Raw genomic sequence first — 17,327 nt, 5'->3', positions numbered from 1 at the left:
CACAGGGACGTAATACATACACTACTTGTGCTGGCAGCGATAAACCAATCAGAAAACATTATCAAATACGTACTCCTTATAATCAGGTGCGCCTCATGTATGGGTTAAGTACAGAAATGGACCCCATAATTGAGGGTGCGCTTTATAATCAGGTGAGCCTTATAGTGCGCAAAATACAGTACGCATATTGAGAAACGGCCAAACTGAAGCCTAGTTTATGCTTCTGTGTCACGTTGACGGAGTATAACAGTATGTAAATGGAGATTTTAGAGAGACCAAAGGATCCAACAGATATTTCAGATATTACAGACACCACCAGTCCATTGATGAGGAAGCAGAGAATAAAAACATCTTCATGTGTGAGCAGACTGCACTATAACAGTTTCCAATATCATTCATAAAGAACAGAAATCAAACCACAATGCAAAAGGTTTCTGCCTTGATTCCAACTAATTAAGTAAATTGAGTTCTGTTGGCATGACAAGATCAATAGCGAATTAAAACAATCCTACATCTAATTTGCCAAGCCATTCTAACTGTCTTGGATTAGTAGATAAAAAATGCTTCACTTGAAGCCAAAATTAAAACCTATTGCTAAAGTCACATATTTAGTCAAATACGTCCATCTGTTTGAGTCATCTGTAATTGCTTTCCTTTAATGCTTATCCATTTGTTTTTTGTTTTTTTTCATTTACCCTGCATCATCTGGTTTACATATAAATGTAGTATCATCCTCATGGTTGCTATCTGCTTGAGTTTAAATTATATTCCATCCATCCATGTTCCATCAGGGTGGAGCTGGAACCTATCCCAACTGTCATTGGTTGAGAGGCAGGGTACATCCTCAACAGGTCACCAGTACATCACAGGGATAGACACAGAGATAAATGAGACAAACACACTCATGCACACTCACACTATATAGAGTTTTATTACAATTTCTATTTAGAGTTACCAAGGAACTGGCCACGCATACACAGGCAGAACATGCAAACTCAACACAAAGGACCCAGCTGGGATTTGAACCAGGACCACTCTTGGTGTGAGGCAAGATTCTTTTATGGTTATGATCATGGTTACTTTTACTGGTGGGAACAGCCTTGAATCAGGTTCATGTACTAGGATCATCTACTTAATCATTGTTTAATTGAATTTCAATTCAGTTTATTTATATAGCGTCAAATCCCAACAAATGTCATCTAAAGGCACTTCAATAATACAGTCCAAATCAAACCAATTAGAGTCCAATTCATTGTAATCTTAATCCAATCAAATCCAATTAATCTAATGCAAAATCAGTCCAATTCATACAAAAAGAGCCAATTCAAAAACAATTTTTTAGCTAAGGAAACCAAAAGATTGCATTTGCATTGGATTTTCAGTCCAATCTCCCACAACCAGACTCAGGAAGGGTGGCCATCTGCTGAGGTTTGAGAGGACAGAAAAGTCACCTCCAAGCTGCCAGAAGAATACCACAGGAACTTTAGAAAGGAAATGATTTTCACAACTCCCTGTGATATAGGCTCCAGCCCCCCCGCGATCCAACCAACGGATTAAGCGGGTATAGAAAATGGATGGATGAATGAACTCCCTGTGATTTAAGAATCTCACCTCTATGACTTGTTTGATCAGTTTATGAACTTAACCTTTCATATTTCACACTACAACTCTCTAACTTTAAGATTAGGCTTAAAACTTTCCTTTTTGATAAAGCTTATAGTTAGGGATGGCTATTGGTGTAAATCTTTTCAAGCGTTCTACTTTCCTCTCGCTTCACTTCCCTTAACATCAAACTGTGATGGGAACATTGCCCACTGGCACTGTGGGCTTTGGCTTTGCTGATGCCTGTGCCTCTGAGCACAGGAAAAAAAAAAACTAGAAAAAGCTGTTCCTGCAAAACAGCAGTGAGAAGGCTGAATGGATACTATGACCTCCTGTGAGTAAACTGTAAGAGCGAGGAAATTAATTTGAAGACCATCAGCACCAGAAGGGTTAGAGGAACGCAGTAATGTAGTTTTTATTTCAACGAAGTGCAAGATTTTTTAAACGGCAGTAAGTTAAACACACTTGAAGCTGTCTGCTGTGTCATAACAAACTTTCCATTGAAGTTAGAGAATTTGAAAGGTTTCTCTTGCTTCAAGCCTCATAGCTGAAATTCTGTAAATGTGAGCTCTTTAGTAGTTACATTGGCTGAAAGAGGACAAATGTTCCTACATTTTAAGGTGTAATTTGTATCTGTAAGTTAAACTATATGAAAGTTAGAAATTTGTTTGAATATAAGAAATAATATAATAGCTGAAAATTATCAGTGCTCACTCTGCTGGCTGCTCATTCATAAAAATCAAGAAGGAGCAAAAATGTTCATGTTTTTTAAACTGTCATATTTCAAAATTGGCTTCATATTTGAAAAAGCTGAACCATTTGGTAATAGCTGAAAGTCTGAATGGTGTCTCTAGCTGAAAGTATGCAGAAGTAGTTATGTTGAAAAGAGGAAGGAGTTTTTGAAGAGTTGAAAGCACTTTCCATTCATTTGATGGACGGGAAAATTTGAATAAAAGTTAAATGTTTTAAAAAGTATAAAGATCAGAAATACCAAAAGTCATTGCACCCATCTCCTGAACGAGCTGAACATTTTGAGACCAAAATTTTTGAAATCGGTGAAAGTATGCAGGAGTAGTTAAACAACAAAAAATATACGGAAGAACTAAGATGTTGGAATAATAATAAATAAAGAGAAACAGGAAAACAATAGTGAGAATGCTTCACACAAAAAATAAATAAATAAAAGGGCCGTCTCCTGTAACCTTCATTGCTTCACCAGCTCACACCAGCTTATTAAAAATATTTGCTGTCTACCATGTTCAGCCTTGTAACTCTGATGAAAAAATTTAAAGCTAGCTCGTTTTCAATTAATGTGTTGAAAACTCACTACAATGTTCTCAAATGTATACAAAAATGCCTTTGGCCATCCAAATATCTGTTTCCACTGGGTAACGGTGAACAATGGAGGGAAGCAGACTTTCTTTAAAATAAGGAAAAGAGACAATTGTCAATGACAATTTGGCAATTGCACTGAAACTCTTATCCACAGTGATTTTCAAAAGTAGAAGAGTTTAGTATTTGCAGATCCAATGATAAGGACCAAAATACATCAGTGACCTCCTGACCAAGTATGAACCTTCCAGACCCGGATCCGTTTTTTTTTTTTTTTTTTTTTTTTTAATATAAAATCAGTTCCCAGAGTCAGAACCAGATATGGAGAAGCTGCATTCAGCTTCTATGCTCCACATGTGTGGAACAAACTCCTAGAAAGCCTCAAATCAGCTGAAACACTCAGTGTATTTAAGTCCAGGTTGAAGACACATCTATTTTCAGCTGCATTTGAATAAAGCTCCAAATAAGCTTGAGTTTCAAAATGGAATCATATTTTAACTACTGATTTTATCTTTCATATATATAATTTTATTACAGTTTTATTCAATCTTATCTTTATTTTTCTCATTTTATCTATTGCTCTTATTTCTTTCTTTTTAAATTTAAATATCTAAAGCTCATTTATTAAAAATCTACTGTCTTTTGTGGAGTATTAAGGAACTTACATATATGGAGATATATAAACTGAAGGCCACATAACCCACCAAATCTAAAATAATATCACAATGCCAGTGAATAATTCATTTAAAAAGCCAGATAAGAAAGGGGAAATGAAGAAAAAACAAAAAACATGGACTTGTATACGCTTTTCTAGTCTAACTGACCACTCAAAGCGCTTCACTACATGCCGCATTCACCCCACTCACACAGCACATCTTAAGATACTTAACTACGTGCTTTTTCTAATCATTCATACCCCAGTGATACACTGGGAGGCAACGTGCCAAATTGCCCAAGGACTCTTCGACATGTAGCCCAGGGAAGCCAGAGTCGAACCACCGACCTTCCGATTGGTGGGCAACTGCTCTTCCTCCTGAGCTACAGCCGCTACAACATGAACATTAAAGGAAAGCAATTACATATGTTTGCAAGGAAGAGGGGTTTGAGGTGAAGGTCTGCTTATTGTCACAGTTTTGTCATCCAATCATCAGTTAACTCCACTCACCTGTGCACACAGCTGCCTCTCATCACATGCAATCAGCCCAGCATATAGTCACCAGCTCCACACTCTATCCTTTGCCAGATTGTCTTTGCCATGCATGTCTTTCCAGCGTTCTCCTGCCAGCTTTACCGGTACCGACCTCGCCTGTCCCTGATTCCCTGCTTCGTCTGCCTCCTGGTAATTCGACCCAGCCTCCTTTGTACTGCAATTGGGTCCATACACCACCCGTTACAGTTATGAACTTTTGACAAAATGATCTTGAGTTATTCTCATATGCAATTGGTCTGATCTATGAGAGTGTAGGTAAAGAGCAACAGTCAAGTATCAATTTTCTTCTAAACACCCTCAATATTCATGTGTTTACCTGAGTGCAGCACTCAAGGACAGACTGGGAAAACTACAGCACAGAAAAACAAAATTCCTGAATAGACTTTAGGGAGGTATTAGAATGCAGTAGGAGATTTTGAGCATGTTCACTTCACCCCAACTTCAACTGTGGACATTGATAATAGCAAAAGACTGTGTCATGATACCAATCAGATTATGTAATCATTTTCTGGTATCCCCACCAACACCAATTCTTTTTAACGAAGGGATCTATTTCAGTAGACAAATTTTCAAAAATATTTTCCTTCCTGATATCATGAAACACTGAACATATTTTAATGAAAATCCTTAAACATTCTGTTATCCTTCAGAGGAGGATTAGTCTAATTTCTGACACCGTAGTGATCATGAATCCAAGCGATAGGATACATCCATCTTTTCAACTTAAACATTTCCATGGATCAGTGCTCTGAAATTAAACTGATCAGAGTGAACTCCTTTTGTTTCACCTTCTGTCTGTTAATTTACCAGGATCATCAGCAAGCTGCTTTGTTTTCCCTCCTATGGTTTCCAGATTTTACTTGTTTCTTTTCTTTACAAGTTATGTGTGAGTGTGTCAAAACCTGCTACTGTTTATACACAGTGTAAATACATTATAATTACCACACTTGTAGATAAACCATAAAGAACCATTTTTTATCCCATTATTCTCAATAAAAAGGAAAAATGCTAACGTGCCTTCAGATGACATTTTTGTTAATTTGCGCTATTTAAATAAAACTCAATAAAACAAAGTGGAATGATGAATTTAGGACTTAATACAATACAACCTACTGCCCAATTCAAACCTGAAATTAAATGCATGCAGTTCTTGCATGCATTTGAGAAGACTGGACAATATGTAGGAAGAGCAGTGGCTCACCAATCGGAAGGTCGGTGGTTTAAGTTCAGATTTCCCTAGGCCTGTCAAAGCTTCATTGGGCAAGACACTAAACTCTATTGTCTACCGATGTATCCACTGGTGTACGAATGTGTGTGAATGGATAGAGGAAAGCACTGTGTAGCCTATTTGGACTAAGACATGCTCTATGAGTGTGAAGGCATGCGCGAAAGCCCTTTCAGTAGTCAGCTAGACTAGCAAAGCACTATATAAGTATAGTCCATTTACCATTTTAATTTTTAAAGCTTTACTTGGAGTGGACAATCCACCCTTATATGACTAAGGGCCATGGCCTCAGACTTGGAGGTGCTAACTCCTTCACAATCGGTTGCAAAGAGGTAGATAGATGGACAGACAGACAGGCAGACACTTTATTGATCCAAAAGAAAATTGTGGATGAACCCAACAGGACCACATCATCTGCAAAACACAAAGAAGCAATACTAAACTGATGGAACAGGAAATTCTCCGACCGTTGGCTGCACCTAGAAAATCTGTCCAAAAAAGTTATCAACAGAACTGCCTTCAAAGGGCAGCTCTGGTGGAGTCATATACACAATGGAAATGTGTCTGACTTACTGCCAGCAACCAAGCTCTAACAAGCTAACAAGAGACCAGATAATCTGTACTCCCGGACCACCTTCATTATGGCACCATGAGGGACAGGGTCATAAACCTTCTCCAAGTCAACAAAAGATCTGAAGACTGGTTGGGCAAAAATCCATGCACTGTCCAATATCCATGTGCAGACAAAGAGCTGGTCCATTACCAGGATGAAAACCACATTGCTCCTCCTGAATGTGAGGTTTGGCTGCTGAACTCTTCTTTCTAGCACCCATAGACTTTTGCAGGTAGGCGGAGAAGTGTGACCCCCCCTTTAGTTTGAACACACCCTCCGGTGTGAGAGGCATCACCACCCCACTCTGCCAATCTTGAGGCAGTGTGCCAGACCACCATGCAATGTTGCACAGGCATGTCAACTAAGACAACCCAACAACATTCAGGGCATTGACAAACTTAGGATGGACCCCCTCCATCCCTGGGGCCTTGCCGCCAAGGAGTTGTTTAGCAAAGTCATTGGCAAACACCCCTCCCAAACTCCCTGGCCTTTGCTTCCGCTGTGGAAGGCATATCAGTCGGGCTGACTGAAAGTCATTATCCATAGGCTAACCAAACTCCTCCAACACCCAAGTTTTGCTTCCGCAACTGCCCATAAATTCTTGTTTTTGATTAACTACAGATTGGATATAGCCTTTTGACTATGGCACATAAATATCGTAAATGATACAGCAGATGTTGATTCCTTTGTTGTACTATAACAAACAAAATACTAACCTCTTCTACTCAATGTTGTAGTACTCAAGATCGGTCTTCTCGGTCTCGTCTCGGAATTGACTGCATTTTTACTTGGTCTTGTCTCGGTCTCGGACAAAGCAGACTCTGGATTTTATTTCAAGACCGGTCAAGACCACAACTGTGGAGATATCAATAAATTGCTTGTGCATTTTTGGATTTACTTGTCTTGCCTTGCTGTATGATTCACACATTTTGTTTTAATACAGTACACAGATTTTAGATACAGTTATGAAGTTTTCGTACTTTTACTTTCTGTACATCTTACAGCATTACTTTTAAAATTGCTATTTGATGTAATTTTTCATATCACCAGATATCTTACGGATTCTTTACAGATACGGACATTTCATTTTACAGACATAATATAGGTCAACAAAAGAGGTGAATGAACAGGAATCTTTGTTTGTTTTCTGTGGGTGTTTTTATTGGAATGTGGATTACTTACAGGTCTATTTGAGGGGTGCCTATGAGAAGTGTTTCATGTAATGTGAGACACTGGTCTGGTCTTGGTCTTGCCTTGGTCTCGCCCTGCCTCGGTCTTGGTCTTGTCTCGGTCTCGACCTGTCAAAGTCTTGGTCTTTGTTTATGTGGTCTTGACTACAACGCTATTTCTACTTTCTCCATGTTCAGTTGTTCTGTACAGACTGAGTTTGCTGATGTGCCTCCTGTGTGAGATTAAAAAGCAAGTATATTTCTAATTTCGAATCTTGTTCTGCTTCCTTCATTAATTCTGATATAAATCTCTTCAAAATAGAGTTACTAGGTTGATCTCTATGACAGTTTTTCATTTGTATTTAGAATATGTGAATAATAAATGATGAATGGGCACAAACACACACAAAAAAAACAACTTCAAATAATGTGCAAAATGGTATATGCTGTAGTTTTGGCCTGTTTTGAAGAAGGCCAATCTAAAATTATTTGCAACAATTTCATGATACTGACTGGCATCTTTCCCAATATGATGGATGCTAGATATTTTGAAAGATAAACTTAATTCTTCAAGATTTGTTTTATTTGTGAATGGGGAATTCATTACCGTTTTCGTTCTCAGGATCTAAATCTGTTACCTATTCCCAGGGCTTATACTGAATTGGGACAATGGCATTGAAGTATTCTTAATCTTTTGTTTGGCATCACCAGCAAACCCACTTAACTTTAAAGAAACCTATCCTGTTATAGAATAGAATAGAATAATACTTTATTCATCCCCCAGTGGGGGAAATTCAAAATTAGTCGAGTAGCTCAAATTTTTGTCTTTTTTAAAAAAAATATTTACAGTGATTGTATATTAGAAGAATAACAACAATAATACATTCTAGGTAAACACAAGAAACTTGTGCTAAAAAAAAAAAAATGGACCAGACTCTGTAAATTATTCCCTATAATCCCTATATAGACCAATGAGCAGTGCTGACCAACATGTCATTGGGGTCATCAGGTGGGAACCTCCTTTCATCAGTGTTTTGTCTAATTTGGCCCACGACACCTCCGGGAGGCTAGACAGTGATCACTGGCATCCCAGAGTCACTCCCCTAATGCCAATCATCACTGCTCCTCACACCACAACAACCATCTTTTTTTTTTCCACAAACACAAGCAACCCCAACCTCTCACTGCACACCAGTCATAGTGGTTCAGGTAGGAGGTAGAAATAAAAGAGGTAAAGATAAGTAGGAATGGGATTCAAACCCTGGTTTGGGTAGAGGTTAATGAAAGTATAGAGATACCAGAGATGGAGCTTGGACAAGACACACTAGCAGATACACTCACCTAAAAAGTCCAACAATCACTAAAAATGCCAGCAAAAACAAGGCCATACAGACCAACTCACCTAAAATAGCCACCTCATTTTAAAAGGCTCACATGGATCACACCCTCCACTTAAATGTATCCTGGATTTCTTCCTTGCTTCTTCGAAGAGTCTGTTTACCCCGAGTGCTCCCCCTGCTGGGCCCCCAGCTACTGTTGCTTCTTCTAATCCAAATCCACTGACTGGACTTTACTGCCTCATCTGACACTTCCTTTACCATTTTCCTTACACTCTGTCCACTTATACCCAACTCCCTCAACAATGAGACAGACTGCAACGAATTCTCTGCATCCTACTTCCACTGGACATATCCTAACTTTCCATCCTCACTGCTCTGCTTCTGCTCCCAACTCCACATACCCAAGCTTTTTCCTTTCATATGCTTCTGCCACTAATTCCTCCCAAGGAACAGTCAGCTCTATGAAATAGACTCATTCTATTCCTAGACCACAAGACTATATCAGGCCTTAGGTTTGTAGAGGCTATTTCCTGGCGAACAACAAGCTTTCCTCCTAAACCACCGTGCATCTCCCAAATCACAAGCATCCTCTAAGCTGCCTAGCCTCCTTATTATCTTATTAACTTTCTCCCCCTCTTGAACAAACTGAATTGGCACTCTCTTTACCTTAGTCCCTCCTAAATTTACCTGCCTACGTTTATCTTCAGTACCTGCAGCTAAGCTTCTTAATACTTGGTTATGTCGGCATGTATAACAGCCTTGTGACAGACTAACCTTACAACCTGACAAAATGTGCCTTACAGTTGTGGTACCTGAACATAACGGTTGCCCAGAGTTTTAGGTTCTAGGGAGTTGGCAATACATCATATGTTGCCCCATCAAAAATCTAATACTCCTTTCCACCATACTCCACAGCTCTTTTCAACTAAGCTTTTTCTTCTCTACACCTTCCCAATTCAACCATTGTCCCTGTAAAATAATAAAGAATAAAGTATTTTTCTATTGTATAATATTCCATAAATGACAAACAAAATTGAGAGCTACACAGACTTGCTGCTGATAAGGCCGGCGCATAGCAACCTGTTTATATTACATTAAAATCAAATCAAAGTTTTTAACACTATTTTTTCAAAATAGGAGGAGGAAGCCAGAGTGCCCGGAGAAAACCCATGCATACATGGGGAGGACATGCAAACTCCACATAGAAAGGCCCCAGCTGGAAGTTGAAACTGAACCCTCTCACTGTGAGGTGACGGTACTAACCACCACACGACTGTGTAGCCCCCACTACCAACTCAATTTGGTGAATTCTTTATGTGAAAATATCTCACTCAGTGAATTATTATATTTCATTATAAATCACACTCCCAGCTCAGAGGAGAGATATCCAGCTTCCCTATTTTAACTCCACACAATTTTCTGTGGCTGCTGCTAAATTCAGGTCCTCTTCCTCATTCCCTAACTATGATGTGCCACAAGGGTCTGTTTTTGGACCTTTGTTTCTTTTATATCAGCTGCCTCTTCAGCATATTTTATATTTTGTTAAGGACATCTCTTATCACTGCTATGCAGATGGAATTCAATTATATATTTATTTTAAACCCAATGATGTTTTAAAGGTAAAGTTCTTGCTTAGGTGCTTAGATTCTGTCAGAAGTTGGATGGCTGACATTTTTAACTTCAACTTAATGCAGAGAAAACTGAAGTCCTGATAGGTTTTTACCTAAAATAATGCAGACTCTCGGTCCTCTCGCCTCATTTGTTAAACCCTTAGTTTAGAACCACGAGGTAACTCTTGACCCAGCATTGACTTTGGATGCTCATGTTAAATCACTGATTAGCTCTTGTTTTTATCATTTAGAAAATATTGCCAAGCTAAGTCGCACTGTGTCACGCTCTGAGATCATACATGCTTTTATTTAATCACATCTAGATTATTGTAATTTTATATTCACTTGCCTGAGTAAAAAAATAAAAAATAAAAAAAATCACTGGAACGTCTTCAGGTTGTACAGAACGCTGCTGCCAGGCTTGTAACAAAATCTTCCAAGTATTCTCATGTCACTCCGTTGCTAACACAGTTTCTCGGGCTTCCGCCCACTACAAAGTACATTTCAACATGTTGGTTTTAACATTTAGAACTCTCCATGGACAAGCACCAATCAGAGACCTTTAACAGCCTTATGTCCCCAGCAGGTCCCTGAGGTCATGTGATCAGGGTCTGCTGGCTGGTTGAAAACTAAAGGTAACAGAGTCTTTGTAAAGTGGAACTCCCCTCCTCTGAGCCCGAGGTCCGTGGACTCTGATCTCTCTTAAAAAGCAGCTGAAAACCCAGCTTTTTAAACTGGCTTATGTTGTCACGGCCTTGGGACAACAATGCAGGGTCAGTTCAGATGCAAAATACTTATTTGATAAACAAAGCACAGCAAGGCAAAGCAGGATGAGGGTCTCCTTACAGAGCAAATGAACAGGGCTTTGAAAACCCTGAGCACTCTCCTCAGTAAATATGTCTGGGAAGAGTGCGACTATGAAAATGAACAAAAAAAAAAAAAAAACTCTCCACTCCAGAAGGAAAACAGAAAAGATATGAATTATTACAAAATAAACTCTCACGCTCTCCTAATGAGGCGGATTTAAACAAAGGACGCTCTCTTAAAAAACCGAAGCACTATGAAACTTTAACTGTAAACTTAAAACTTACCTTTAACGGCGGCACAAAATCTTTCAAGAACAAAACATAAAACACTCCGAAACGGAAGAACAAAACAAGGCTATGAAACTTACCGTTGTTAGATACATAAACTATGGCTAGGAATAAATTTACAAATAAATACGCTCTGCAGGAGAGTCATTCGACTGCAGGCTCGAGGCGAGTTATGCAGGTCGAAACAGAATGCAACATACTGGCACAGGACAAAGGGAGACGCAGACTATTTGAACACATGAGGGACCAAGGAGAACAGGTGGAAACACTTGGGAATCAGGGAAGACAATCAGACACTTGACACGAGAGGAAGAGCAAGATACCTGGAACAAGAGGGGAAAGTTAGTATTTCAAAATAAAACCGGAAATGACGAGACAAGACATGAAACAGAACGTAAATCGTGACAAATGTGTTGATATTGTTAATGTTTCCTGTATTTCATTGTGAATCACTTTGTGATTTTCATCTTGAAAGGTGCTGTATGAATAAAATGTTACTTACTTTACTCACAAATTCAACTTCACATCATGACGACAGGTGTTAGCGGCTGGAGGTAAACTGACCATGGTTTAGTGAGACAGATTAAATGTGTTAATTGTAGGGATGCACAATGTCAGTATATGTGTAAATGGTCTGTTTTACTTACCACTTTTTCTTTTGTCCTCTCCAAGGTGTTCCAAATGCTTTCCTGGGGTTCTGAACACCAATTAAAGGTTCCAGAAGAAACCATGGGGTAAGAGTGTTTGGGGTGGGGTAGTTGGACTAGTCTGGCTGGTTTTAGGTATTAGAAAATGGGCTTGAGGATTATAGCATGGTTTTGTAAATAGACATTTTGCATTACGGGAAACACTATAAATAGTATAACATAAGTATGTTGTAAAATTGAAACACCCCTGTTAAGTGGAAGTGGTTTAGCCCTGCAAGCAGTAGAGGATATAAAGATCTGCCTGTTTATTCATTGGGAAGGGTGTTGGGATTGGTCCTGCTGCTGGTGAGGGCTCCTTGTGCTCCACAATATCTTTGTAACCCCTTGGCCTTCAGGGTAATTTTGGATGAATAAATCAGGAAAATTCCTTCAGACTGTTTAAACTTTGCCCATAAAGCAACAGTTCTTGACATTAACATCCAAACATAAATTTTTTTAATGCAGAGAAACAGAACATGAAGACTGAGGTTTTTTGAGCTGATATGTGACAGAGTGACTTGGTGACTCATGTTGAGGTTGTGGCTGAAAGATGGATCAATACCAACTGTCCATGGTCAAACTACAGATGAGGAAAATCTAAGTATGTGAGAATAAAAATGCCATCAATTCATCAAATTTTGTGTATACTAGCGTGAGTTCACAGGCTACTTACTATATGCTCTTGCATATGGAAATATTGTGTGTCAAGGGTTATTATGTATACTGATCTACATAGAGATAGGCTCTGCAGATGTGAGAGGTGGAGTTTAATGTCCCCTTCCATGACCTAAAACCACCGCTCTGAATAGAGGTATAAGTTAAGGGATGAAAAAGGAGCTGCTGGCTCTCTGTGTTTTGAACAAAGAATGTCACAGACATTCCTCAAGAAATTATGGTAACTTATGAGAAAAAAATTTTTTTTCCTTTAAGATGCAGGTTTTGATTTAATTTTTTATTTAGCTTTATATGTTATGTCCTTCTTGTGAGTCTGTATTCTGTTAACCATCTTCACCAGGACTTTGTTGTGAAAGATATTTTAGTGTTAATAGGATTTTTCCTGTTTTGAGTAGAAGTTCCTACAATTCTATCACTAAAGGAAACTTTATATTCTGAGGTTTTATTTATAGAAATGAGAGAACCATTTTTATTGGCATGCAAAGAAACAACTTAAAAAAAAAACAAACTCAAAGATGAGACGGTTTCATATTAGTACACACAAAACCAAAGAATGTTTGCAAAATTGTTTTGAGTAAAAATCCAATTTAATATCAATAATGTACAAGTACCTTAAATTACTTGAAGCAAGATACAGAAGTTATATAAACAGACTACAATAGACATGTTAAGAAAATCCTATAAACCACTGAGCTGATTTAAGTGTCAATGTAAGCATAGTGCCTTTTGTTTCATTCTCCAAACAAAAATAAAATATATATACATACATATGTGAACAGAATATAAAATGCACAATACTGTACTCTACAATATGTACAATTCAATATAAAAATTTTTTTTTAAAGTATTTTCTCTATACAGTGCTTTTAGGAGCCAATTCTTGTTATATCACTAAGTTTGTATGTAGCTGGTAAACTTGGTTGGCAGGTTGTCTACAGGATAGACAGTGGGACCCGTTTTCATGGTTGGTGGCCCATTCAAAAGAGTCCACTGACACTTTGTTACCACTTCTACCAAGAAGATCTTCAGTAGGACCTTAGCAAATTCCTTGCCTACACACATTCTGGAGCCACCACCAAAAGGGATGTACTGGAACCTGGAAGAGTCTGCAAAGGGTTTGTTCATAAAGCGCTCTGGCTGGAATTCTTCTTTATTAGCGAAAATCTCAGCCACATCATGGGTGTCACATATACTGTAGATGACATTCCATCCTTTGGGAATCTGATAACCCTGAAGTGGTAAGGGGACATAAATTAGCATGTTCATGTATGTGCATTTCCAATTTACTACTTTCAAATGATAAACTTCAAAGATAGTAGATTTGCTTACATCGAGTTTGAATGTTTTGAGGGCTACTCTGAATCCTCCAGGTACAGGTGGGTTGATCCTTAGTGTTTCTTTAATAACACAGCCAGCATATTTCAGCTGCTCTAAAGACTCGATGTTCAAAATCTGGAGGTCCATGCCACGCTCCTTCTGAACAGAAAAAAATAAAATAAAAACAATCACTATTAGGTGAGGTACAAGCCATTGATGAAAGCACTGGTTGTTCATATTTGATGTATTATTTTAAAGTACAAGAAGCATCACATTTGGAGAGTCCATCTATGAACTGGCACAGAGAAAAACAAACGAGTTATGTAGTTTTATTGGCATTAATCCATTCAGAATTTAAAATCCATGACAGTATCTAGCTTTACTGAAAAGCCTGGGCAGATTTCTAGATATATAGGAACAATGGTACAAAGTAACTTGACAAAATATTTTTACAATAACTAGAAATCAGTTAGATTTATTTACTGCCAACTTTCCCCATTGGATTTGTCTAGGACTTCACACTTAACAAGAATGATTGATAACTGACATGGCAACTGTGTGCCATTTGCTTAAGACCATGACATTATAAAAAGCTCTGGAGAATGTACTAAGTAAACCAAAACACTGAAGGAGATATATGTAACATGAATGTTACTCAATTAAACCAAAACTCCTGCTGCCACTACTATAGAGGCTAGAACATCAGCTAATGGAAGTAAAGTTTTACTGTATTTTTATTTACCTTGTCAATCAATTCTTGCCTCAGTCTATCCACCACTTCTGGGTTTAGGCCTAGGAACATTACCAGAGAGGTGGCTGTGCTGGCTGTGGTTTCGTGACCCCCAAATAATAGCTCTGTTGCAGACTCTTTGATGGCCTGGAAATACAAAGTGGACATGCAAGTTTTTTTTCAGGCCTTAAAAAAATAAAATTAATAATAATAAAAATAAATAATTAAATAAAAAAAGCTAATATGGACATAATACCACTTTGTTTTTTTCATATTGGAAGTTTGATCAAGAGATGTATCATTCATTACCTGCATGCTGAATGGTTCTCCATTATTCTTACTGCTATCTATAAGTTGCTGCAGGGCATCTCTGTGTTTTGACCCTTTTTCTGACTCCTGCATCTTCTTCTTGATGTTCTCCTCTATCTTGGAGTGAATGAAATTCCTTGCCCTCAGACCCTACAAGACAAGATGGATGGCAGATGAAACGGCAAGTCTGATTGAGGGATTGAAGGAAGGTGGAAATCAGGAAACAGTAAAGGATAGATGAGGAATCTGAGGTTAGGAGAGTAAACTGACACTTACAGTGAGTAAGAAGAACAATGGATAATGGACGGACAATGTTACGTGCATACGGATGCACTACTCCAATTACTTTACTTTGCAACTTGTCTCATGTGACAATGCTTGTTAAGACTCAAGGGAGCATTTTGAAGTTTTTAAATGCTTGAACCATTTGCATACCATGACATTACAAGGATCTGTTGTTTATAGAATACATATAGAAAATTGATCCACATTTTTTTTTTCACATTTAAAAAGGGTGTTGATCTGGTATTCTCACCCTGTACAAGCCACTGAAAGGCACGTCAATGTGCAGAGAGAACAGATTCTTGATCATTTCCTCAAAGGAGTCCACCAACTGCTGCTCATCAGTCTTGATCTGTTCTGGCTCAAAGCCCAACAAAATCCTCATAGCTATGCGGAACATCAACCGCTTCATCTCTGGGTACACCAGCACGCATGAGTCCCTTGCCAACCACTCCGTCACTGCAGTCTGCACTTCCTCCTGGATGACAGGAATGTAGAGCTCCAGAGCCTCCCTGGAGAAGGCCCTCATGATTGCCTATTAAAGGACAAAATTGGTGGATTAAGTCATTTCAGTCCAAAACCGATTTCAGTCACACATCTGATAGATGAAGCCTGTCATTTCTTCAGTGTCATAAATGTCAGCAATAGAGATAAAGGAGGTATTGTGCGGTCTTGCTGTAAAATACAAATTGCATACCTCCCAGACAGCACACCTGCATTTACCCCTTTTTTGTTAACAATAATAATACTGTCTGACTTCAGCTTTGAATTAGCCTATAGTACATCATCTAATATCAATTTTGATAAAAACTCAAATACAAAATGCCTTTCTTCTTTACTTAATGTGAAACAGATTTTAGTTTTTGGCACATAGGTCAGATTAAAGCATGCAAACATTTGTGAAAGTTCAAGCAAATTGTAACTTTAACGTTACGTTTGGGTTTACTTTAAGCATACAATTGTGTTGTGTATCCTTTTTTTCTTATAGCAAATTTTGGTGGGTTTGTTCCTTTGAATTCTTCTTCTGTTTGTTCGTCTCAGGAGGTTGAAAAGTTATAGTTTTTGGACGGCATAGAGCAAACAATGGGTTAAAAGTAGTGTCTGGTCTTGAGTATTTGCCTCACATCCCTTTATTTGAAACTTTGAAATGACATCTTTGCTCACCTTTTTCTTAGTCTTGTGCAGTGATCCGTGAACATTGGAGAGAGTGTCCGAACCCAGGATGGTGCGCACAGAGGCGGGCCACTGCACCGACACTAGCCTGTGCTCTCCCAGCAGAATCTGTTTGACGTTATCCGCACCGGTCACGCGCACTGTGGGGTTCCCGAAGAGGTGTGTACGATAGATGTAACCATACTTCTGCCGCTTCATCCGCAGAAACTTTCTCCTCTGAAATCGTTGACAGGGATGGCAACCCATCAAAATAACAAACAATCAAACCCACGTGAAGCTCACACAGCTCTTAGGATGCAAAACACCAGACACTGAGAAGCAAAGTGTTTAAGAACCGTAGAGCTACCAAAAATGTTTCTAAAAGAGAATAATGGTTTAAACGGCATATTGAGAAACTCCGGTTACATACTTAATTAAAACTTCTAGGTGCAATGTTAATGCCATAAACGCAGTTAAAGCAGTCTTCTGATCATTACGATGAAAAGAAAAGTAACTGATGCATCCTTACTCGCATGCGTGTTAAGATTTACCTGGAGGATAAGCTGCAACGTCTCTCCGATGAAAGGTATGCCCATGGATCCGGGCGGCAGCGGACTGGGACAGTTCGGGTCTCTGCCTCGGATCATGTAAACCTCCCACAGCTTCACCGCCACCAGGAACAGCAAGATTGGCAGCACGATGATACACAGGAAGGTGGCTAACAGCGTGCTTAGAGCCATGTTCGAGCAGCAGTGTCTGTTACCGCTATATTACCTCTGCTAAAAGAAGTGGCACTCCGGGATCCTCATCCAGCGCTTTTATAGGCTACCCGAGCTGCGGCCAGCCTCTTACCTTCTCCTCCCTCAGATGAATTAGTTCACGCAAAGTTCATCTTTAATTGTGGGTGTCTCTCGGCCCCGCCTCCGGTCCGTATTGGCTGATTTACCTCATCATTTGTTTCAAGGGCCGCATCTTTAATCC

At 38.9% G+C, this 17,327-nt stretch overlaps 1 protein-coding gene across 1 annotated transcript; it reads right to left on the bottom strand.

Annotated features, from left to right (window-relative positions):
- Window positions 1-13,412: 13,412 nt before the first annotated feature.
- cyp26a1 (cytochrome P450, family 26, subfamily A, polypeptide 1) lies at window positions 13,413-17,118 on the bottom strand. Its single transcript, XM_072373216.1, has 7 exons — window positions 16,898-17,118; window positions 16,359-16,583; window positions 15,448-15,729; window positions 14,913-15,062; window positions 14,616-14,750; window positions 13,886-14,032; window positions 13,413-13,786 (listed from the first exon to the last, which is right to left on the bottom strand). Exons 1-7 carry the CDS (start codon window positions 17,084-17,086, stop codon window positions 13,448-13,450), a joined length of 1,467 nt encoding a protein of 488 aa, XP_072229317.1. The 5' UTR covers window positions 17,087-17,118; the 3' UTR covers window positions 13,413-13,447.
- Between the last annotated feature and the right edge of the window lie 209 nt (window positions 17,119-17,327).

Source organism: Leuresthes tenuis, unplaced genomic scaffold, assembly GCF_036924035.1.
Source record: "Leuresthes tenuis unplaced genomic scaffold, fLeuTen1.0.hap1 SCAF_20, whole genome shotgun sequence".
Lineage (NCBI taxonomy): Eukaryota > Metazoa > Chordata > Actinopteri > Atheriniformes > Atherinopsidae > Leuresthes > Leuresthes tenuis.
Note: the sequence above shows the minus strand (reverse complement) of the source record. Positions and strands in the feature narration are given on the sequence as shown.